At 44.2% G+C, this 24,668-nt stretch overlaps 1 protein-coding gene across 1 annotated transcript in view; it reads right to left on the bottom strand.

Annotated features, from left to right (window-relative positions):
• Positions 1-3,231: 3,231 nt before the first annotated feature.
• Positions 3,232-24,668, bottom strand: part of SEC16B (SEC16 homolog B, endoplasmic reticulum export factor) — a gene marked incomplete at its 3' end in the record, with an annotated part of 57,125 nt that continues 35,688 nt past the window's right edge. Inside the window, exons 17-27 of the mRNA XM_081915063.1 lie at positions 22,572-22,712; positions 19,673-19,786; positions 18,237-18,306; positions 13,406-13,660; positions 12,542-12,609; positions 10,411-10,557; positions 10,017-10,085; positions 6,885-7,005; positions 6,594-6,658; positions 5,895-5,969; positions 3,232-3,303 (exon numbers count right to left, since the gene is read on the bottom strand). Of these exons, the coding sequence (XP_081771189.1) occupies positions 3,232-3,303; positions 5,895-5,969; positions 6,594-6,658; positions 6,885-7,005; positions 10,017-10,085; positions 10,411-10,557; positions 12,542-12,609; positions 13,406-13,660; positions 18,237-18,306; positions 19,673-19,786; positions 22,572-22,712 (1,197 nt within the window). The remainder of the gene's footprint in view (positions 3,304-5,894; positions 5,970-6,593; positions 6,659-6,884; positions 7,006-10,016; positions 10,086-10,410; positions 10,558-12,541; positions 12,610-13,405; positions 13,661-18,236; positions 18,307-19,672; positions 19,787-22,571; positions 22,713-24,668) is intronic.

The following is a 24,668-nucleotide window of genomic DNA, read 5'->3' as shown; positions in this document are numbered from 1 at the left end:
GACTTGTTTTCATTTCTCGTTTTCTTATGCATTTTGCAATAATCATTCTGTTTGCTTCTTCTAGTACAGCATTAATTCATGCAGCTACAGCCAAAGTGAATTATTTTTCTCTAAAGGAAAAGTTAAGAAGGAAAGCTTCACAAACCCTTTGAGCAATTATTGCTGACGTGTGAGGCTTTTCAGCACCACCAGGGCAATAAACAAAAAACAATTAGGGCCAACAACACAACTGAGGATCAATGAGCAAGTAAACTTTTAAAATAGCCAAATAGTAAAACAAAGTACAAACTCTGTGTCTCCTCCCCCTCCTCACCATTTTTTGGCCTTTTCCCCCACTCTTCCACTCCTGCCAAACCAGCTTTCCCCTTCGTTTGTCATCTTTTGCCAGCTGAGCGAACACAACCCAGAAGCTGTCCCCCACTCCCCAATTTATCCTCACCCCATAATTCTTGCAACTATCCCAAAATTCTGCAGGTTAGTTTTCTAGGGATACATCTACAGTGTATTGATTGATTCATTTTAAAAATGCCCACAAAACCAAAAAGATGCTAATCTCTTTTAGTCCACCCACCCAAAAAGCAAATAACTTTTTGGCACAAAAAAACAACAACCCTGGATCTATTTGTTTGTAATTTGGCTGGTTTCTATGTTGTATGCCATTTCCATATAAATTGCTCACAAAACAATAGGAGTAAACAAAGGAATAAGGGGAAGCCTTCCGCTGGCTACATATCAGAATGGAGTGCCTAGTTGGATATGCCTTGGTCTCACCTAAATAGGCAAGGTTTCTGCTCTTGGCCAGAAAATGGCCGAGTGAAAATTTCCCCTTGCCATGCATAGCTAGGTGCAGCAGATGAACAGGTCCCTGGAGCTGCCATGCATGGCCTAGGAAGTTCACCCTCGACAAATTTATGATTACAGTGGTACCTCAGGTTAAGAACTTAATTCGTTCTGGAGGTCCGTCCTTAACCTGAAACTATTCTTAACCTGAGCTAATGGGGCCTCCCGCCACTGCCACACGATTTCTGTTCTCATCTTGAAGCAAAGTACTTAACCCGAGGTACTGTTTCTGGGTTAGCGGAGTCTGTAACCTGAAGCGTATGTAACCCGAGGTACCACTGTACTCATGTTTGTAAACAACAGCAGCCTATAAAAATCCAAGTCTTCTCATGTGTAAACTAAAGCCCCAGAATTACACAACTTTTAGAAAACATCTGAAGGCTTAGGGAAGTTTTTAATGTCCAACATTATTTTTTTATATCTTGCTGGAAGCCGCCCAGGGTGGCTGGGGAAACCCATTAGGATGGGCAGGGTATAAACAATAATTTTTTTATTATTATTATTAATAATAATAATAATAATAATTCTCAAGGAGTAGCTGAACACCAAACTATTGGGTTCTTTATTTACTCTGTAAATTAAGTGTAACAAAAGGAAGGATGGCCTAATCTGTGCCATCTGAGATCCATCAGTTGTAGGGGAGGGCTACTTTTCTTATGTAACCCTCTCACCTCTTCAGTGGCAGAAAGTAAGGTTGGGGTCCGCAGGGTCTACTAGTGCTCACAAGGCAATTCTTCACACACACACCAATACACACACAAAAGCCTGGATTTCAATTTCAAAACTGTTTTTTATTTAAATGTGGGGGGGAAATTGCAGCATCAACTGTTTTGTATTAGAAAAAACAAAGAAGGGTGATAACACAGGGTTAGAGGGCAACCCAGTAGTCGTAATATACTCCCTGAAGTCCAGACATGACAAAGAGATACGTCACATGGGCTACTGGGAACCTACAAATAACTCTACGAACAGTGAAAAATTCCCTACTTTCCCCTGCAAGATTCCTGTTGCGCCTGCCCCCTGCTTGCAGGCTTTCCGTCCGCATGTGGTTGGCAGCTGCAAGAATAGGATGCTGGAGTAGAAGAGCCTTTGGTCGGATCCAGCAGGGCTCTTCTTAGGTTTTCTGAAACCGCTCCAAGTAACGTTGTTGTCTACTTACTGCTGAGTTGGTCCACGTAGGTCTTCCTTTCTCAGGCATGTTAGGTTGGCTAGCTGTCTCGGTGACTGAGGTTTTGGAGAAGTGCTGAGAAAGATGAGGCCACCACAAGACAAAGCCCTCTCCAGGTGTATGTTCATAGCAGTTCTCACAGACCGGCAAGTCCTCAGACAGAGGCAGAAAGGAGACTCAGGAGACACCATCTCATCTTCACCTCCACCCAGTTCACAGGCTTGTTACTATTATTCTGTTTTTTAGTTATGTTGGATTAGGATCACAGTCATTCGTTGACCAGTGGGAATAACATCCAACCAAATGTAGTTTTTGCAGCCTGATCGTTTTACACGAGTCCGTGTACTCTCAATTCACACGTAAGTTGACTTATTCCCAAGTGATTAAGCTGTTTCAGGGCTTCAGCCTCCTGCAGTACGTCCAATCCTAGGCACATTTGCTCAAAATTAAGTGGTTTGCACCCAAGCAAAGGATCATAGGTTTGCAACCCCAAAGGCATATTTACTTAGGAGTAAGTCCTATTCTGTTCAATGGCTTTTGTCGCGAGTAAGTGTATGTAGGATTGCAGCCTCAGCACCCACACTTTCATGGGAGCAAGCTTCATCGGACTTACTTCTAAGTAAATATCCACAGAGATCAGCTGTATGCCTTGTAAGATTTATTCACACTGAATAGATGTCAAGTGGGTCTGAAAGTATGGCAGCAGCCATCCTAAAGGAGCAGAAGTTCCCCATTCCCCAAAAGGAGCCTCAGTTATTCTTCCTTATGACTGGATCATGAGCAGCTGTGTCTACTGGCAATGGAGAGAGTCAACTCCACCTTATTTTCCCAGAGCTTCTCATCTCCTTGAAAAATAGGGCTGCAATCCTTACCCCACTTCAGTGGGAGAAAGTCCCATTCTATTCCTATAAAAGGAAGTGGGAGTCTTCCTTTATTTCCCTTTTGGTTAACTTCTGGCCTCCCCAGGGCTGACCTGAGATACCTTTCATTTTGTTCTTGTTGCACCTGAATAGCACCTGCTTAACAACACTTTAAACAAACAAAAGGAGGGGAAGGTACACCTTCACCCCCTCAAACTTTTGCTTATACTCTTTGGCTAGAGAGTTGCAATACCAGAGGATGAGGGGAAGAAAAGGGCAGCCAGCTGCCTAACTCAGATTGGACTGGTTATCTTCAGGCAAGCGGATGGTTTCTGATCTGCCAGAGGGCAGAAACATCTTGTATTATTGTGGATGAGGTGGGTAGCGCCGCTGAAAAATCCTTGGGCCGGAGCCTGAGGCTGCTGGCGTACTAACCTGTTAAAGAAAGAATTAAGTTGAATTTATAATGCAAACCATTCAAAAATAATGCAGCCCAGAAGCACATGGAATTAAATAAACATTTGCACATGCAACCCATTTGGATTCAAGGCCTCCATTTTCATGCATTTTATAGTCATGGATTCTGAGATGCTTGACAGAATTTTAGACACGCACCCTCTCAAATAGTCTTAGCTCTCCCTCTACACGATGGCACAATGGCAGGGCCAGCCGTGAGCACAGCTCTACACTCAAACCAGCACCTGCATCAGACGTGCTTCTTTATTTTTAAAAAATGAATTTTTATTAATTTACATCAAAAAAACAAAAAACATATTAGTTTCACATCAAATTTTTCACAACTTATTCCTTTTCAGGACTTCCTTCAGCTTTTCCGTAAATCATCCATAGTTATTATTTAAATTACGCATTTCTTAATTTTATATTGACATTATTTATATCTTTCTTTCTATTCCCTTTAGACAATATTTCTTAATTTTTCACAGTGCTTCTTTAAATCCCATTAGCGTTATCTGTCCCTCACTTATATGTTCCAGATATTCCACAAGTTTCCCCCAGTCCTCGATGAACTTTTGGTCTCTTAAGTATCTGATCTTTCCTGTCAATTTATCCAGCTCCGCATAGTCTAACAGCTTCATTCTCCATTCTTCCACAGTCGATATTTCCTGTTGTTTCCGTTTCTGGGCCAGTAACACTCTTGCTGCTGTTACTGCATATTGGAAAAATTTACAATCCTTTCTTTTTATCTCGTTTCCTAATATTCCTAACAGAAAGACTTCTGGTTTCTTTATAAATGTATATTTTAGAATCTTCTTCAATTCATTATACAGTGGTGCCTCGCAAGACGAAATTAATTCCTTCCGCAAGTTTTTTCTTCTTGCGAGATTTTCGTCTTGCGAAGCACGGTTTCCCATAGGAATGCATTGAAAATCAATCAATGCTTTCCTATGGAAACCGCCTTCAGACCAGGTCCGGGAACAGTCTGTCCCCCAACCTCTTCTGAAGGGCTTTTCTTCCCACCCCCAGCATTTTAAAAAAACCCGGGACAGCGGAGGACTTCTCCACTGTCCGGGGCGATCTTAAAATGCTGGCGGGCGGCAGCGAAGCCTTCGCTGCCGCCCGCCAGCATTTTAAAAAACCCCGGGACAGCGGAGGACTTCTCCGCTGTCCCGGGGCAATTTAAAAGCCCCCGGGAAGGCAGGCAGGGAGGAGCAAAGACTTTTGCCCCCCGCCGGCCTTCAGAAGAGGACCTCTTCTGAAGGCCGCAGGGGGCAAAAGTCTTTGCTATCCCTGACTGCTTTTAAAATGCTGGCGGTGGGGAACAAAGCCTTTCGGCCCCCGCCGGCCTTCCTGGATCTCTTCTGAAGGCCGGAGGGGGGGGAAGGCTTTGCTCCCCACCGCTAGCATTTAAAAGAGGTCCCCGGAGATTTCCCTATGGGCTTTCTTCTTGCGAAGCAAGCCCATAGGGAAATTCGTCTTGCGAAGCAACTTGCAAACGGAAAACCCTTTCGTCTTGCGGGTTTTCCGTCTTGCGAGGCATTCGTCTTGCGGGGCACCACTGTATATCTTTTCCCAGAAGTCTTTCACTTTCTTACATTCCCACCACATATGATAAAAAGTACCTTCTTTATCTTTACACTTCCAACACTTATTACATGTCTTATACATTTTTGCTAATTTTACGGGTGTCATATACCATCTATAAAACATTTTCATAACATTTTCTTTTAACGTCATACATGCAGTAAATTTTAAGCCTTCCTTCCATAGTTTTTCCCAGTCCTCAAGTTGTATGTTATGACCCACATCTCTGGCCCAGTGAATCATTACCAACTTAACTTCAGACGTGCTTCATGAGCTTTGACAAAGGACCTTTGCAAAATGGTAACTGTCCATGAAACCACCATATATATGTAAAAAAAAACTACAATGGAGAGGTATCATGGTTCTTATCCAAGTGGAACCTACACGTGCATAAGCAGTATAGCTCCAGGGAGAAAAGAGCAGGAAAGGCGACTCCCGCCCCCCATGCCCTAACAACAGGCTGCTGTTTGAATGAGAGAGCTGGACTTGAACACGCTTCCCCAACTTGGCTACTCCAGTTGCTGTTGGACTTAATCCCTTATCAGCCCTGGTTACGAGCCGGGCTCTCAAGGAACTTGATAGTCTAAACAAGGGTCAGCAAACATTTTCAGCAGGGGGCCAGTCCACTGTCCCTCAGATCTTGTGGGGGGTCGGACTATATTTGGGGGGGGAAATGAACGAATTCCTATGCCCCACAAATAACCCAGAGATGCATTTTAAATAAAAGGACACATTCTACTCATGTAAACACGCTGGTTCCTGCACCGTCTGCAGGCCGGATTTAGAAGGCGATTGGGCCGGATCCGGCCCCCGGGCCTTAGTTTGCCTACCCATGGTCTACTCCTTGCAGAAGGCTGAACAAGGAGGGATGCCTGGCCTCACCCAAGAAAACAATTCTTACATTGCTGCTGCGGTTGTTGCCATCATTACTAGAGTTTATTTGTATACAATGTTGTGGGAATGCACATGCGCAGAAAACATACCTGAGCCGGACGGTAAAGTGGAACTGCCCCTCCTCTTGGGGGTGGAGGCACATGATCAGGGATGGAGAAAGTAGCCTGAAAAATGAACCAGAAGAGCCAAGGTATGAAACCCAGCGAAGATGCCAGGATCCGTTGCTGGGGGGTGGGGGCAGAGGAGGAAGGGGGCAGCAGAACCACCAGAAATGCCAGACATTATATTGGAAGATAAGCGGGTGGCGCTGTGGGTTAAACCACAGAGCCTAGGACTTGCCGATCAGAAGGTCGGCGGTTTGAATCGCTGCAATGACGGGCTGAGCTCCCATTGCTTGGTCCCTGCTCCTGCCAACCTAGCAGTTTGAAAGCACGTTAAAGTGCAAGTAGATAAATAGGTACCACTCCGGCGGGAAGGTAAACGGTGTTTCCGTGCGCTGCTCTGGTTTCACCAGAGGCGGCTTAGTCATGCTGGCCACATGACCCAGGAAAACACTGGACAAACGCCAGCTCCCTAGGCCTGTAAAGCGAGATGAGCGTCGCAACCACAGAGTCAGCCACAACTGGACCTAATGGTCAGGGGTCCCTTTACCTTCACTATATTGGGAGAAATGCTCTCAAGGCAGCTGGATTTGCACTTTTGTCAACACAGATTCAGAGGATCAGTTTTCCAAAGTTGAGGCCTCTCCTCACAAGGAACATGTTATTCCCGCCCCCACTTGCTCTCACCTGGCCTCCGGCATCTGGAAACATGGAGCCTTCCCTGCTGCTATGGCCCAGTGGAGTTTGGGCCCCTGTGACGAAAAAAGTGCAATGAGATTATTTCAGTTTCTACAAGGGGGCTTTACTGCCGCAGCCCCTTTGCCTTACCACTCCCCACAAAAGCTTCTGCAAAAGTCTGGGGGATCCCTCCAGAGTTATTTGCAGGGTCCTATGGGCCACAGCAAGGTTCGTACACAAACAGCCTTTATTACCACCCGTCAAGAACACATTCTGCAACGCACACAGAAAGATACTTACGAAGAGAGCTTTTGGGGAGAGGGTTGCCACCTGTGGGCGGCAGGTGAGGAACAGCTGGAGGAGGAAGTAATGCAGGCCGTGTCTCCTCCACAGGAGGAAGGGATGGTTGTGAAGTCACCTGCTGCTGCAGAACGGAAATAACATATCAGTGATGGAGCCAGGTAGAATTTATCTACCTTTGTTAGGAGGGACGCAGGTGGCGCTGTGGATTAAACCACAGAGCCTAGGGCTTGCCGATCAGAAGGTTGGTTCAAATCCCCGCGATGGAGTGAGCTCCCGTTGCTCGGTCCCTGCTCCTGCCAACCTAGCAGTTCGAAAGCACGTCAAAGTGCAAGTAGATAAATAGGTACTACTATGGCGAGAAGGTAAACGGCATTTCCGTGCGCTGCTCTGGTTCACCAGAAGTGGCTTAGTCCTGCTGGCCACATGACCCGGAAGCTGTACGCCGGCTCCCTCTGCCAATAAAGCGAGATGAACGCCACAACCCCAGAGTCGGCCATGACTGGACCTAATGGTCAGGGGTCCCTTTACCTTTAACTTTGTTAGGATCCCAACAGATTCCCCCACCACTTCTTTTTTTAATGTATTTTTTAAAATGATCACTCAGTACTAGATCCTGCACTTGACTTGGGGGGGTGTGGTTTCCCTAACTTGTTTTGTTTTGTACTTTCACAAACCTTGTAGTGCTCCCAGACATGTTGATACCTCCCTCTGGTTTCTTCATTTGCCTGCAACCCTGTTGGCCCTCGCCAACTGAGCTTGCTATTAGAGGAGCGAGTCATTATTTTTTGACCACCATCGAGAAAACTTATGACAGGCCACATGGCTGCAGGCTCACCATAATGACATGGGGAATTGGGAACAGAATACAGGATTTGAGAGGCATCTTTCAGAGGAGACAACCCTGGAAATATGAAACAAGGTCCTATAAAGCTGCCCCCCCCCCCAAAACTCTTGGGTGTCGCTGAAGTTATTGGCAGGCCAGTAAAGGATTATTCAGCCTGTTGTAGCCATTGTGATGCACTGTGATAATGCTACAGTATATGATTTTTAATTGCCTCTTTATTGCCTATTTCATTTCATATATTGTATTTTGCGCTACTACAATTTTAATCCCACAGAATTCAAATTGTAATACGATAAAACACAACGGAGGAAATACAAGAAGCGGTAAAAAAAAGTACAATTGGAAATCAATGTGAATATTTAACATATGGACGCGCCATTTTCCGTCTACAACCACAAATCCACAGTTTGGGAAACCCTGGACTAATAAAACTCAGAAGTCAGAGTTCCAGCAGATGAACTTCAGTAACTTGGACAATTCCCTAATCCTTTTCCATCGCTCCTGTTTGCTCCTCCTCTGGCATTCCTGAACTGTGCCCCTTCCTCCTCCTTTATTCTCTGTCATAGAATCATAGAATTGTAGAGTTGGAAGGGATCCCAAAGGCCATCTAGTCTAACCCCCTGCAATGCAGGAATCTCAGCTAAAGCATCCATGACAGATGGCCATCCAACCTCTGCTAAATCACCTCCAAGGAAGGAGAGCCCACCACCTCCCGAGGGGGACCGTTCCACTGGCGAACAGCCCTTGCTGTCAGAAAGTTCTTCCTGATCTTTAGCCGGAATCTTTCTTGCAACTTGAAGCCATTGGTTCGAGTCCTGCCCTCCAGAGCAGGAGAAAACAAGCCTGCTCCATCCTCCATGTGACAGCCCTTGAGATATTTGAAGATGGCTGTCATATCTCCTCTTTCCAGGCTAAACATATCCAGCTCCTTCCATCGTTCCTCATAAGGCTTGGTTTCCAGACCCCTGATCATCTTGGATGCCCTCCTCTAGACACTCTCCAGTTTGTCAACATCCTTCTTAAATTGTGGTGCTCAGAACTGGATACATTATTCCAGCTGTGGTCTGACCAAGGCAGAATAGAGTAGTACTATTACTTCACTATACTTCTGCTGAGGAAGCCTAGAATAGCAGTAGCTTTTTTTGCTGCTGCATCACACTGTTGACTCACGTTAAGCTTGTGGTCCACCAAGACCCCTAGATCTTTTTCACACATACTGCTAGTAAGCCAGGTGTCCCCCATCTTATATTTGTGCAGCTGGTTCTTCCTTCCTAAGTGCAAAACCTTACATTTGTCTCTAATGAAATTCATTTTGTTAGTTTTAAAGCCCGGGTCTGTTGTTGTCTGTACGTTTCCGAGCACAATTCAAAGTGTTGGTGCTGACCTTTAAAGCCCTAAATGGCCTGAAGGAGCATCTCCACCCCCGTCGTCCAGCCCAAACACTGAGGTCCAGCTCTGAGGGCCTTCTGGTGGTTCCCTCACTGCAAGAAGTGAGGTTACAGGGAACCAGGCAGAGGGCCTTCTCGGTGGTGGCGCCCGCCCTGTGGAACACCCTCCCACCAGATGTCAAAGAGATAAACAACTACCTGACATTCAGAAGACATCTGAAGGCAGCCCTGTTCAGGGAAGTTTTTAATGTGTGATATTTTAGTGTATTTTTGGTCTTTGTTGGAAGCCGCCCAGAGTGGCTGAGGAAACCCAGCCAGATTTCAGTCCTTGCCAAAGAATTCTAAATGCGATGTGAATTATTGAGCAGACAAAATCTACGCAAAATTTCTTCCTCCGCCTAACTTTTTAAAGCACAGGACTTGCCTTGCTTCATTCCAAGAGAATACTGTATATTCCTAGTTGTTTTTAGCTTATTGATGAGTTTATATTTTGAATGATTTAAAAAAGTTGTTCTATGTTTTTTACTGATCATTCTGGGTTTTCACTGATCATTTCATTTTTCTTGTTGTAAACGCTTTGGGGGCTTTTTTAAAAAAAACATTCAGAAGTAGTGTCTATAAATTATGAAATAAAATAAGTAATTGTAGACATTGGAATTAAGCTGCTACCCGTCGCTTCTGCTCCTGTTTGCCCTCACACCTGCTTTCCTTTCCACTTCATTTCTGATATTACAATTTTAAGCCCACCAATGTCTCATGACACCAACACACGACAGGCGCTTATGAACTACACTCCTTGCATGGATCTGTAGCAGCCGTTTTCAAGCTGTGTTCCTGAAAATTCCTCTTAAAGAGATCCTGCATTACCTGAGAATCTGGAGCAGCAGCAGATGGTACCTTTTTGGAGGGTTCAGCTTCTTTAGAGGGTTTTGATCGGAACCAACGGAACCAGCCAGACCCAGAGGCCTGGAAAAATAGAAAGGGTGGGTTCATTAAGACTACAAACCCTATGCACACTTACCAGGCCGTAAGCTAAACACAGCAGGAGTCACTTCTGATGAAACATGTATAGAACTGGGCTGTACTTAAAGGCTATGTGAAGTTCTATATGAATGAATTAACTGCAATACTCCCAGCCACCTGAAAGGTGAATTAGACCTTGATCGTGGCTCTAAATCCAAGAGGACATGATTCTGTCCTTCCTAATCTGCTGCAAAGCAGAAATGAAATCCTGTGGGCCTGGGCATATTTTTCAGACACTGCAGGTGGCCTTCTCAATCAGATGCCTCACCTTTGCTTCTTTTTGTTCCGTTTCATCCTCTGGTAGCTTCTCTGAGGCGGCTTCCTCCCCTGATGCTTCTGGGAGCTGTGGGGGATCCTCGACCATAGATATTGTGGAACTCTCAGAAATGGTCCTGGTCCGGGCATTTAAAGTGTTCTGGCACCAAGAAGAAAACATGGAGCAGGTTCTCTTCACTGAAAAAACTTCGTGGCTTCATCTTACCGGTTTATATTGTAACCTTATCCCCTAAGGGCCTCTCCTGACATCACTCACCATCACAAGAGTCCTGAGAGACAGATCAGTATTACTCCTGGGGGAGCGGAAAGGACCCAATGAGGCTGGAACATGGCAGCCTAGGACAAGTCACAAAAGAAGTCCTGCTATGGCAGAGTCTGTCTGTCTGTTTGTTTGTTTGTTTAATAAAACAATGCTTGATTGTTCCGCCTGGCCTTTGGCTTGGAATCAACTTGATCCCCTCCCCATCTTTCCTTTTTCCTTCCTATTTGGGGACTTCCCTGGGGTTTTTCTGGCCCACGTAGGACCAGTCTGAATAGTTGGCCTTGGTGAAGATTTGATGTTTTCATCCCCAAAAAGTTTTTGATTTGAGTTTCTATTGAAATGAGGCTGCATTTTAATATTGTATTTTAATCTTGTTTTTAAGTTGTATCTTAATCAATTGTTTTATATCCGGTGTTAGCCGCCCTGGGCCCGGTCTTGGCTGGGGAGGGCGGGGTCTAAATAAAATTTATTATTATTATTAATTATTAATTATTAATTATTATTATTATTATTATTATTATTATTATTATTAAAAACCAACAACCTCAAAGCGGTTTACAAAAAGATTAAAAGCAATACAATACAATCGAGAAAAATTCACAACCCTACTTTAAAACATACAAGAGTTAAAATACTGAAACAGATTAAAATTCCCTCAGTTTTCTAAGCATCTGGGTTGGCTTGTCTAAACATGAATGTTTTCAAGCAGGCACCAAAAAGAATCAGATAGGAAGGGGCCCTGGGGGTCATCTAGTCCAGCCCCCGGGGTAATGCAGGAATCCTGCCCACAGCCATCCCTGGTGGGCTCAAACCACCGACCTTCTGGTTAGCAGACAGACGCACTGACCCACTGCGCCACAGGAGGGCAAGGGCAGAGACACGTCAGCTGAGAAGGGTAGGTGCATATATCAACAAGAACAACACAGCAATAAGAAGATGAGCCCTGCTGGGTGAAACCAAAGGCATATCTCCCCATCTGAGAAGCTCACAAGCAGGACATATAGGCAGTTGACCTTTCCAGGTGGTTTTAGCCATCATGACTAGCAGAAATTCAATTCAGTTCACATTGGAAACAGAGGTTTATCAAATTTGGACTTTGCAAAACAGTATCACAATTGAAACACAACGGATCTTCAAAATTCATACTTTCGAAATTTGAAATTCATCCAGATTTTGTGGTGCAGTTCTCCAGCCATCCAAAGTTCACAAAAGTGATTACCGTATTTTTCACCCTATAGGACGCACTTTTCCCCCTCCAAAAATGAAGGGGAAATGTGTGTGCGTTCTATAGAGCGAATACAGGCTTTCGCTGAAGCCTGGAGAGCGAGAGGGGTCGGTGCGCACCGACCCCTCTCGCTCTCCAGGCTTCAGGAAGCTCTGCGCAACCCTAGGGAGCCCGGCGCGAAGCCAAGCTGGGGGGGAAATATTTTTTTTCTTTATTTCCCCCCCAAAAAAAAAACTAGGTGCGTCCTATAGGGCGGTGCGTCCAATGGGGCGAAAAATACGGTATATTAGGTGAAAGTGTGCATAAAAACCTAACATGTTAGTGAAAATAGCATTTAAAAAACAGGTCAACAATGCATATGAAGTGGTGCTTATTAGGAGCAATTTGCACAAAAATGTTGAAGGATGCTCGTGAGCATCTATTAAAAGGAAATCCACCAATTGCTTCAGAAAGGTGGGGAACTAAATTTAAGACTGGATTAAAATGAGAAACGGAAAGATCCTTTCACCCCTAACAGCCACTGTAAGCCTTAACCTCCGTGGATTTGCCTAATCCCACTTTAAAGCCATCCAATTTATCACCATATCTTGTGGCAGTGAGTTCTGTAGTTCAGCTATCCCTCCCCCAAACTCTCACCTGATGCTCCGGAATGCTCTCCTGATCACCCAGGAATTGGTACGGGCCACAGGATTCCGCAGTGCCCCCTGCAGATTACACCAGAACAGGTTTTATTGTACCCACCAGCTAAGATCTGGAGTTCAAAATGGCAAGAGCTGTTAGGAGGCAGTTCCCTGGAAATGGCCTTTGCAGCCAAAGCGTCCAGGAGACAAGCAGGTACAAACAAACAAAGGCAGAAGCAAGAAGCAAACTCTTACGCCTTTCCGCAAAAGCAGGGACCTGCTTTTCCCCCCACCCGCCTCCCAATCCGAAGCATGTCTGCTGGGAAGCAAGTCCTCCTGGTTTCAGTAGTGTTGGGACAGGGCTCCTATGCCTTTAAAAAAAACCAGCCTGAGAAGTTGAAATTTTACGGGTGAAGCATTCTCCATCATATAGACCAGGCACAGGCAAACCCGGCCCTCCAGATGTTTTTGGCCTACAACTCCCATGATCCCTAGCTAACAAGACCAGTGGTCAGGGATGATGGGAATTGTAGTCTCCAAACATCCGGAGAGCTGAGTTTGCCTATGCCTGATATAGACTGTCAGGCAGCTGTTAAATGCTTAGGAGCCCCTCCACCTGCAAAAGAGGAGCGAGAATCATTTTCCAGAATCCTGATTTATCACTGGTTCTTTTGCCCACCCTCCGTTTCGGTCATCTTAAATATATCTGTGCCCCCCTCCCAGCAGAGACAGAGGCAGTGGGAAAGGGCATGGCTTGCCTTATCTCCCAAGACCTCCAAAATCAATAAATTTTTAAAAATGCAATATATGTTTTCCAGATGGAGACCAGGGAACTAATATGTGCACACACCATCACAAATCATTTCAACCGTCTCTTAACCTGGTGGTTGTTGTGAGGAGAGGTCAGCTGGATGTCCTCCAGGAGGGGAAACATAACCGTTGTCACTTGCTGGAAGACAAGTTTCCAAAGCCGCATCAGTTGTATCTACAGGAGGTCCAGGATAGAAAGGCCTTCTCTGCCCCACATCTGGCTGGTCCTGAGCTGAGTCCACCGGTGGCAGGTAAGTCGAAGGATGAGGCTCCAGGGCCTTCAAGCAGACTTGGCTTTGTGCAAACTCAGAACGGGGAGCCAAATCTGGATAATGTAAGGTTTGATGAATTAGATCAGTATATCCCCCATTTCATTTTTTTTTTTTTAATATAATTTTTATTAGGTTTATAGTATACAAAATTCAAATTCCAAATACATGTTTCCATAAATCTAATGGACTCCCCCCATCTTCCGGACACTGCATTCTCTGTAAAACCAAAACCTCAGCAATTTGTTGACTTATTTTAAACATAATAATATATCTTCCATTTTATCGTGATATCTGGTCTCTAAACATTTCAATCCAAATCCATTAATTTTTAGTTTCAACACAATAAAATTATTTCATTACACCACTTCTGTCTTGTTGTGCCTTATTTACCAATTCAAAGATTTACCGATACTGAAGCTATAATTTCCTAGAGAGAAGCATTTTTTAGCATTCATACAATTTATAATGTTTTTTCAGATAGTCCTTAAATTTTTCCCAAACTTCCTCCGTTTCTTCTTCTCCCGAGTCTCGAATTCTGCCAGTCATTTCAGCCAGTTCCATATAATCCATCAGCTGCGTCTGCCATTCTTCCAATGTGGGTAGATTTTGTGTCTTCCAGTGCTTTGCCATCAAGATCCTTGCTGCTGTAGTAGCGTACATAAAGAAAGTTCTATCTTTCTTAGCCACCCTCTGGTCTACCATGCCCAGGAGGAAGGCCTCCGGTTTCTTGGGTAAGGTGAGTCTAAGCACCTTTTTTAGTTCATTATGTATCATCTCCCAGAAGGCCTTCACCTTCGGGCAGGTCCACCAGAGGTGTAGAAATGTCCCTTCCTCCTCTTTACATTTCCAACATTTATTGTCAGACAGGTGATATATCTTTGCAAGCTTGACTGGGGTCATGTACCACCGGTATATCATTTTCATAATATTTTCCTTCAAGGCACTACATGCCGTGAATTTCATTCCGGTGTTCCATAATCTTTCCCAGTCTTCAAACATAATGTTGTGCCCCATATATCCCCCATTTCATAGATTGCCTGCACACCTGTTCAAACTCCAAGGCTACAAGTGAGATACTTTAAGCAGGAATGCCAACAGCTATTAGATCAGAACAGCTGAGCAGCTGAATCCAACCCTCTTATTATTCCCACTTACTGTTTCCAGCAGAAGCAAGTCTCTTAGAGTTCAGATAAAGCATGAAAGAGAGGGCCTTCTCCATTTATTTGTTCACAACATCTGGTAAGGAAAAGGTAAAGGAACCCCTGACCATTGGATCCAGTCGTGGCCGACTCTAGGGTTGTGGCACTCATCTCACTTTATTGGCCAAGGGAGCTGGCGTACAGCTTCTGGATCATGTGGCCAGCATGACTAAGCTGCTTCTGGCGAACCAGAACAGCGCACAGAAACGCTGTTTACCTTCCCGCTGGAGTGGTACCTATTTATCTACTTGCACTTTGACGTGCTTTCAAACTGCTAGGTAGGCAGGAGCAGGGACCGAGCAATTGGAGCTCACCCCGTCGCGGGGATTCGAACCGCCGACCTTCTGATCGGCAAGTCCTAGGCTCTGTGATTTAACCCACAGCGCCACCTGCGTCCCTCACAGCATCTGGTATTCAAAGGTATACTGCGTCTTACCATGGAAGCTCCATTTAGCTACCTGTTAGAAAGCCTATATTCCACAAATATGCTTCAGTTATATTTTCAGCTTTAAAAAACAACAACAAAACCTTTCAGAGACTGGGGCTGAATATCTGGGAACTTTAGTAGCTGATCCTGTTAAAACTTCTCAGAATCTTTAGATTTGGACAGTAATGGAAAAACCCAGCTTGACAGACCACTTATCCAGCTAACATTGCAATCTTCCCCATAAGACCCATTGAACTATCCTGGGCTTTATTCAAAAGCATACAGGAAGAAAATAGGCCTTCTGAAGGTCTTGTAGAATTTAGATCCCTTGCTAGAGACAGGAAGAACAGAATGAGACCCTCAGAAAAGCTTTACACAAAGTTTCTTCCAGTCCTCTTCCATTTAAAATATATCTTAAAAATTGTTGCAAAATTGAGGAATGTTAAGATGTCAAGGGGTAGGAATTAGAGAATTACAGCTGTAACTAATAAGTCTAAGCAAATTTAATGAAAGGGAACTAATAGATAAATGGACTAAAGGGTTGCTAAAGAATTGCAAAATAAGGATGCAGCGAAAGGGAGGTATGGGGAAGTCGGAGGAAAGAAGGGTTATGAAAATAAGATTATGATTTAAATGTTTTCTATGTTTTTGTCTTGTGTCTTGTTTGTTTTTTATTATGTGTTTAAAAAATGAATAAAAATTATTTTTTTTAAAAAAAAAAAGCTTTACACAAAGAACACCTGTCACATAAGAACACCACCATGGAATGCAATGACAGATCCTGTTGTTATAAACAGAGGAGTAAAGCAGGGCTGTGTATTCGCTCCCTCTCTTTTTCATCTTTTTCTTAACGACCTCGCTTCTCTACTAAAACAGGTGGAGGCCCACAGCCCAAAACTCAACCCATCAAGCAGTCCCATCCTTCTGTACGCAGATGATGTGATTTTGCTTTCACGCACAAGAATGGGCCCAAAACGTTTGTTAAATTCCTGTATTGACTATCTGTCCAGAATGAAATTGTGCATGAACTTTGATGAAAAGCAAAATAATGGTTTTTGGGAATTCACACAAAAGCTATAGCTGGGTATTTGGTGGAAAACCCATCCAGCAGGTATTCAAATTCATCTACCTGGGAATCCCATTCCATCATAGGCTTCTATGGTCCTTGCACTGTGCAACGACAGTAAATGCCAGTAAGATCTCTATGCAGGCCATAATGCATTTCTTTATAACAAGAGGTAATTTGCATATCCCCTCTGCCCTCAAGGTCTTCAACGCCAAAGATATAGCTCAGTTGCTCTACGGAATTCCAGTCTGGCTGCCAGGGTTTACCCAGCTGGAAGAACAAGTGCAGGCAGCTTTCCTTTTTAAGATTTTTGCTGTCCCACGTTGTGTACCCTATGCAGCCTTGTGTCGAGAGGGAGGTCAACACAAGGTAGAGACCGTAGCCTGGGAGATTTCTTACATGCTGGTTAAACATCTGATTCACAACAGATAAAGATCCTCTCCTTAGTGAACTTTTGCTAGATCCCTTTCTTTCCCCAGGGCTACAACGGTTTAACATAAAGGTACAGCAACTTGGGCTGTCAGTGGAATTTTTGCGATCGATGTCCCCACTATCTGCCAAGGCTATAATAAAAACTAGGTTGTGGGACATTGAACACCAGGAACTAGCAGTACCAGGGGGGGAAAGCATGTTCCCCTCTTAACTTTCAACTTTCTTGGGCACATGAAATTAACCACAATTATCTTGAATTTTTGATTAATCCTCAAGAAAGAAGGGCATTTTCGATGGCCAGGTTTAATTCAAACCTCCAGTGGGGAAAGTTCTCAGAAATGGTGGAAGGAGGAAGAATTTGCCCATGTGAAGATCATCAGGTGGAAACTCTTACACATATGGTTCTTAAATGTAAAATATATGTTGATCTCCGCCAGCAGTTCCTAGATCAACTCTGCATCCCCAAATGGAAACCAGAGTTGGATTGGGAATCAATTTATAATGAACTTAAAAAAATATTTAAGTATACTTTTCCCAAAAGGCCTGAAGCCTTCTTGTTGGGAATGATGGATAAAGAAATTAAAAAGGAAGATAGGACGATATTCCTCTACGCCACCACAGCAGCGAGAATTATGTTGGCACAATATTGGAAAGTGGAAACTATCCCCAACATAAAGGATTGGCAGATTAGAATGGTAAACTATGCTGAGCTTGACAAATTAACAGGTAAAATAAGAGATCAGGATGAACAGAAATTTCTGAAAAATTGGAGCAAATTTTGGAAATATATTGGAATAAATGTTTAAAGTGAACTGACGGGGTTAGAACAATACGACCAGCGAGTGAATTTAAGATTATAGATTGAAAATCAAATACGTAATGGAAGGAGATATTTGATACTTATCAAAAGGATGGAAGGAAGTTCAGATTGTGTGTTTTTCTTTTTTCGGATGTGTTTTTTTTTCTTGTTTTTTTTTCTTTTTTGTAATTTTTTTCTGTATTTTCTTATGTGTCTGTTTTGGTGTATAACTTCAATAAAAATGTATTTTTTTAAAAAAAAGGAAACCAGAGTTGGAGGTCCTACATTTTCTATTATTGGGGAATAATCAGGAGCTCACCAAGTTAGTGGCTAAATATCTTTATCTGGTTTTTTGTCGCCGAAACGCGTTGCGGACGTGTGATCTCCCTGGAGACCTAGAGATGTAATGTTAGACTGCTTTGCCTCTTTCATTTGACAAATGTTTTGTGTCACTGGGAAGGTGGGAATTCCGTATTGATTTGCTATGGATGCTTTTATGAGATTCCAATAAAAGGTTTGATGATGATGATTAAGGCTTCTGCAAGTCATACTTCCAGGGAAGTCTTTGAATCCAATCCAGTAGCGGAAAGGAACAGTCTCAGATGTGCCAGAATAAATGTAAAAGGGATTCATTTAGCTAGCCCCAGTGCAGCTGTGTGCTCATTTCTGTGAACACCTGCCACTGTTCATCCTTTCGTTCTTTTACCTGGTGTCGATCCACTGGTTCTGGGAAACTCCGGCTGGGTGCAGTTGGCATTGCAAAGACTTCCTTCCTCCTTAAATGAGATGAGAAGGAGAAAAACAGGTTAGGCGAAGCTTGGAGCCAAGTGGGGGCAGCTCTGGGGCAGCAGGCAAGAAGGCGGATGAAACGCCAACAAGGGACAAGTCACAGAGGGCACAGACAAATCACCAGGGCTCATCGTGAACAGTCTCCGTCACCCACCATTGGGAGGAGGTGGGAGTGGAAGAGTTTGGATTTGATATCCTGCTTTATCATTAACCCAAGGAGTCTCAAAGTGGCTAACAATTTCCTTTCCCTTCCTCCCCCACAACAAACACTCTGTGAGGTGAGTGAGGCTTCAGAGAAGTGTTGTTGTTTTTTAAAGATATTTATTAAAGTTTAACAATTACAAAAAAAGAACAGACAGTAATAATAAAAAAGATTACAATACTTCAAAAATAAAGAAAAATACAATACTAAAAAGAGGGAAGAAAAAGAAAAAAGAGAAAACCCAAAAACAATACAGTTAAACAATAACATTTAAAAACAATAACATCCAGTATTTTCATATCTTTATCTTTCATTTACTTAATTCCATGACTTCCTCGCGCCTCCTTTTTTGTATTCTTAATTCATAATTGTTTCAGCAAGTCCTTTCCCTCTTTCTCAGATGAGGCTTCAGAGAAGTGTGACCAGCCCAAGGTCACCCAGCAGCTGCATGTGGAGGAGCAGGGAAGCGAACCCGGTTCACCAGATTACGAGTCCACTGTTCTTAACCACTACACCACACTGGCTCTACATAGAACTCTATGTCATATATATATTCGGAACTCTACATAGCAACCCCAATTACATCCCCTGAACCGAGTAGCACATCCAGGGGATCACCCATCTTCTGTCCTTTAGGCAGCAGTTCCACAGATCTCTGCAGATAAATCTTCTGTTCATCAATGCAAAATGTATACGCCGCACTCTCCGACATCAGGATGGCATCCGATGTGTTATTAAACCACGAGAAAGTGACGCAAAGCCAAAACAAGTGTTTTCTGAAAGCAGCCATGTTGCTGAAGCCGAGGGAGGGAAACCAAGGGAGGAGAGGCGACACTGGCGAGTGCCAGATTCTGCCGTCAGCGTGACAATGGAGGCATGGCCTCGCCCATCCATCACAGGGAATGGTATTCAGAGGAGTACCGTTGCCTGGCAACAGAGACACATCCCCTGGACTTCCCAGAGATGGCAACCATGCGGGAGGTGGAGCAGGAAGCAGGAAGTGCCTGTTTTCTGCCTCAGATGGTAAAGAAGGCTTTGGGTGCCATGTGCCTCAAGCTGAGAAACAGCTGCTTCTCTTCAGCTTAATCCAAGTGGCCAGAAAGAGCTAGATCACAAATCAGCCCACTGACACCCCACCCAAGAAGTCTTACCTCCCACTGCCGACATCTGGTTCGGAGCTCTGAAAGCCAACCTGGTTCCCAAATGGCCTCTTGCACAGACTTCTCCAGCAGGCAGGGGTCAGAGAGTTTCAAGCGCTCTGCCAGCTGTGCGATTGGGAAGAAGCGAGGAGAGGAGCAGTTAGTTCAGAGGATCCAGAGTCACTGCTCCAAACAGTTAGCAGAGGGCTCTTTAAGTTAGGTAGCAAAATAGGATTATTATTTTTTCAAAAAAAAAATTAGGGATTTCAACATAACAATTTAACAAAAATACATCATCCACATTTCCCCCCTCCCCCTCCCCCCCTAAAAAAAGAAAAACCCACCCTCTCACCCCCCACCCCCAGAATTCCCTCAGCTCCTCTCTCTGGTTTTTCAGCACATGTTATTCTCTGCATGTTATAAAATTGTAAAGATCCTCAATTTATCTGTCTGTATGTTAACAATAATTTGTGAGTGTTTATTCAAAACCTGCCAAGGAGTCCAGTTCATTTTTTTGTTTCTTTAAATACTTTGTAAAAGGTTCCCATTCTTCTTTAAAGTCACAGTTATCCTTGTCACGTAATTTATATGTCAATTTTGCCAATTCCACATAGTCCATCAATTTCTCTTGCCAGTTCTTTAGTCGGGATTTCCTCATTCTTCCATCTTGTGCTATTAAGACTCTTGCCGCCGTTGTCACATACATGAAAATGTTTTTTAATTTCCCTGGCAGGTCTTTTCCTACAGCCCCTAACAAGAAACCTTCAGCCTTTTTTACAAGGCAAAATAGGATTTTTAAAGGTGGGGGGTAGGAAAACCAAGCAAGAGCTGTTAACTTTGCCTTCAAGAAATCTCTAGGACAAAAACTCTTCTTTTGTGATAATACCAAGGGGGCGAACCTGATCCTCTCAGCGCCATTCTAGAAGGCCAGTTGTGGTTACTGGGAGCAGAAGATGGGATGTTGGTGAGTGAAATTATTGGTCCATCTAACTTAGCCTAACCTATTGCTTTTTTATAACACACTGACATGGTGCTTAACTGCATTATAGAAGGCTCCACTGCCTGTTCACCTGCCTTCTCCAAACATTCAAGCTGTGGAGAAAAATGTGAGTGCAGCAACATCTTTCTCCACTGGCCTCTCCCGCCCCCAATCTCAGCAATTGTGTGGATTGGGCCAGAGAGAAAGTGTGTGTCACAGCTGCAATATCACCTGTGCAGTGCCAAGAAGCTGGGCCCACAGAGAACATCATCCAATAGCCCCCAAAATCTGACATGGGAATTGGATCTGCCACCTGCCTATCCCTGGTGACTCCACTACCACTGAGATGTTATCTCAGAATGTCCCAAATGGCACATTTTGTCCCAAATTTTGCCCCACAGAACTCAAAAGCAGCCACGGAGAAGCAAGACTCGTCTCCACAAGAGCTACGCTTGCTAAATTACTTCTCTAAATTGCAGCGCTTATCCCACCTGTGACAACTCTCTCCAAATTCAGCAATTATTAGCAGGTTATTCATGTCATTTGCTCCTCGCGAGAAATGTGTTTCTTGGAACATGTCGAGGCCCCTTCTCAAATTCCGGGGCTTTCAGCCATTCGTGTTAACGTATGTGCGAAACACAGATTAGGCAAATGCGATTATCATCAAATGAAACATTAGAAAGGAATTAACAGCTCAGCCTGTAACTAACTGAGCTACTTAAGCCCTGTGCCGCATTTGTAATTTGTGCTGTTTCTGATTTAGCCGTCTTTCCTTCCATTTATTCTGAATATTTATACAGCTGTGCCCGCTATGGAGGGCAAACAGAGGTTGTTTGCTACGGACTGACATAATTTCAGGTCATAATTTCAGGTCATAATTTCAAGACGAGACCTTGGGAGCCAGGTGGAATTTCAACATACTTTGGTAGTTTTGGTAAATGGATGCCCCACTCTTCTAGACAGATGGCTCCAGGGATATATTTATTTTGAGACAAGTAGCACTGGATAATGCCAGAGATTGCCTATATACATAAAATTTCATTTCAAAATGATCTCATTTTAGGGGTGCAGTCTATATTCAGGGGAGGTTTCTATTCAAAACCAATACTGTACTAATTTAGGGGTTGGAATAACTGCTGGCATAAAGCCGGAACTCATCCAAGAGGCAGCCTTTGCTATGGTCTTCTGCCATTTACATGGCTTAAAAGGGAAGGGAAGAGAAGTTGGACACAAAACCGTACCTTAAAAACGGTAATGGTCAGAAACCAGGGGAGGCTGTGTCACACTTTAAAAGAAAACTCCACTGTGGAGGTAAATTTATACATGAATAAATCAATTCTAACACTATGACATTTGGGATCCTGAAGGATGGGGCATGTCTTGATTTTATTGTTATTTACGCTTTATACCATATTTTAGGCTGGGTTTTTTGTTTGTTTGTTTTCTGTAGCATCAATTAAGTGTTTTTAAATTGTTGTTAGCCGCCCTGAGCCCAGTTTTCTGAACCGGGAAGGGCGGGGTATAAATAAAAATTATTTATTTATTTATGCCCAGCTCGCTGTGGAAAGAGTTGGTCCCTCTTGCATATGAGCATTCATCTTGCCAGTTCATCACCAGTTTGGAATAAGGATCAAGCTCTCTTGCAGGGGTCAGCAAACTTTTTTCAGCAGGGGGCCAGTCCACTGTCCCTCAGACCTTGTGGGGGGCCGGACTATATGTTGAAAAAAAGAAGAAGAATGAATTCCTATGCCCCACAAATAACCTAGAGATGCATTTTAAATAGAGGGCACATTCTTCTGATTCCTGGACCATCCACGGGCCGGATTGAGAAGGCAGTTGGGCTAGATCCGGCCCCTGGGCCTTAGTTTGCCTACCCATGCGAGTCTCTTGTGACATGAAGTGCATGGCTTTTCCTCATAACCCAAAGCCCACCTTGATCACTTGCTCCAGGAGGACAGGGTACATGTTCTGCTTCTGAGCAAGAAGCGCTGCCGCTGCCGCTTCGCAGTAATGCAAGGCCTGGGCAGGGAGGCCGCAGTCCACCAGGCGAGAGGCATAGATCAGCTTGTAAACCTGCAAAAGACAATTGGGGGTGACAAAAGACAATTGGGGGGCAGCTAAAAAAGCCAATGCAATTCTGGGCTGCATCAATAGGAGTATAGCATCTAGATCAAGGGAAGTAATAGTGCCACTGTATTCTGCTCTGGTCAGACCTCACCTGGAGTACTGTGTCCAGTTCTGGGCACCACAGTTCAAGAAGGACACTGACAAACTGGAATGTGTCCAGAGGAGGGCAACCAAAATGGTCAAAGGCCTGGAAACGATGCCTTATGAGGAACGGCTAAGGGAGCTGGGCATGTTTAGCCTGGAGAAGAGGAGGTTAAGTGGTGATATGATAGCCATGTTCAAATATATAAAAGGATGTCACATAGAGGAGGGAGAAAGGTTGTTTTCTGCTGCTCCAGAGAAGCGGACATGGAGCAATGGTTCCAAACTACAAGAAAGAAGATTCCACCTAAACATTAGGAAGAACTTCCTGACAGTAAGAGCTGTTTGACAGTGGAATTTGCTGCCAAGGAGTGTGGTGGAGTCTCCTTCTTTGGAGGTCTTTAAGCAGAGGCTTGACAACCATATGTCAGGAGTGCTCTGATGGTGTTTCCTGCTTGGCAGGGGGTTGGACTCGATGGCCCTTGTGGTCTCTTCCAACTCTATGATTCTATGATTCTATGACTTATACAGATTGCAGGGGAATGAGATGCATTTGGGGGCACTCTGTTCAGGTTGCTTGTGGGGAGCTGAGCCACTGAAAAGTAATCAGATAACCCTCTTTCCACTTTTGCAGGAGAGCAGCAGTCCCGCAAAAGTGGCAGGATTGATATTTGGGGCAGACCTCATCAAAACAGCTCATGTACCTGAAGGCCGGCTTACATGATGTTAAGTTCTTTTAAAGTGTTTACAGTTGTTAGCTGTAGCGTACTGGCTAGGAGACAGCTGTGGAACAAGAAACTCTTATCTCTTAACCTGAAGATAGTGTTATGATTTCAGGGTGGGGAGCAGAGGCCTGGGCCCACTTCTAATTCATGGATCTGGCAAGAATTCAATTCCTGGAATAGCCAGTCTAGCTTCCTGGTGTAGTAATGGCCCTCTAAGTATGGACCATTAAGGTAACAAAGGAAGTGGCTCTGTGCCAGATATCAGATGGTTAGGCCTTCCTCCTTCAACTCACTGGGAGTTAGAAAGCCAAAAGCCAGAGTTGAGAGTTGAGTTATGTGAGCTATAAGTTGGAAGATGGCAGGCTGCAGGCTGGGAGACAGACCTATGCTTTGGATTCTGTTGGAATCCAAGGCTGCAGCGATGGGAGAAGATCCACTTGGGATGCCAATGCTGTGAGCCCCTTCACTGAAGGCTCAAGTGGCTTATATATGTAAACAAACCATATATCATAAAGACACCACAGTCTCTCCTGTGCCTTATTTCAAGGGAACTGAATCCTGGGTAAGCTCCTGGAATCTTGCAGGGCTTGGAGACTGGGCAACAATAGAAAGGCAGATCCCTCTTAAAAACCTGTTTTGCACGTCACACTAAGCTAGAGGAAGGGGCTTCAGCCTGGGTGAAGTCTGGTCTATAAACCCTTATTTACTATCTCTTAATAACTCAGCACAGCATCTTAAAAAGTAGAGACATCACCTTGCCAACAAAGGTCCGTATAGTAAAAGCTATGGTTTTCCCAGTAGTGATGTATGGAAGTGAGAGCTGGACCATAAAGAAGGCAGATCGCCAAAGAATTGATGCTTTTGAATTATGGTGCTGGAGGAGACTCTTGGGAGTCCCATGGACTGCAAGAAGAACAAACCTCTCCATTCTGAAGGAAATCAGCCCTGAGTGCTCACTGGAAGGACAGATCCTGAAGCTGAGGCTCCAATACTTTGGCCACCTCATGAGAAGAGAAGACTCCCTGGAAAAGACCCTGATGTTGGGAAAGATGGAGGGCACAAGGAGAAGGGGATGGCAGAGGACGAGATGGTTGGA

Source organism: Podarcis melisellensis (genome assembly GCF_964234715.1).
Source record: "Podarcis melisellensis genome assembly, chromosome: 6".
NCBI classification, from domain to species: domain Eukaryota; kingdom Metazoa; phylum Chordata; class Lepidosauria; order Squamata; family Lacertidae; genus Podarcis; species Podarcis melisellensis.
Note: the sequence above shows the minus strand (reverse complement) of the source record. Positions and strands in the feature narration are given on the sequence as shown.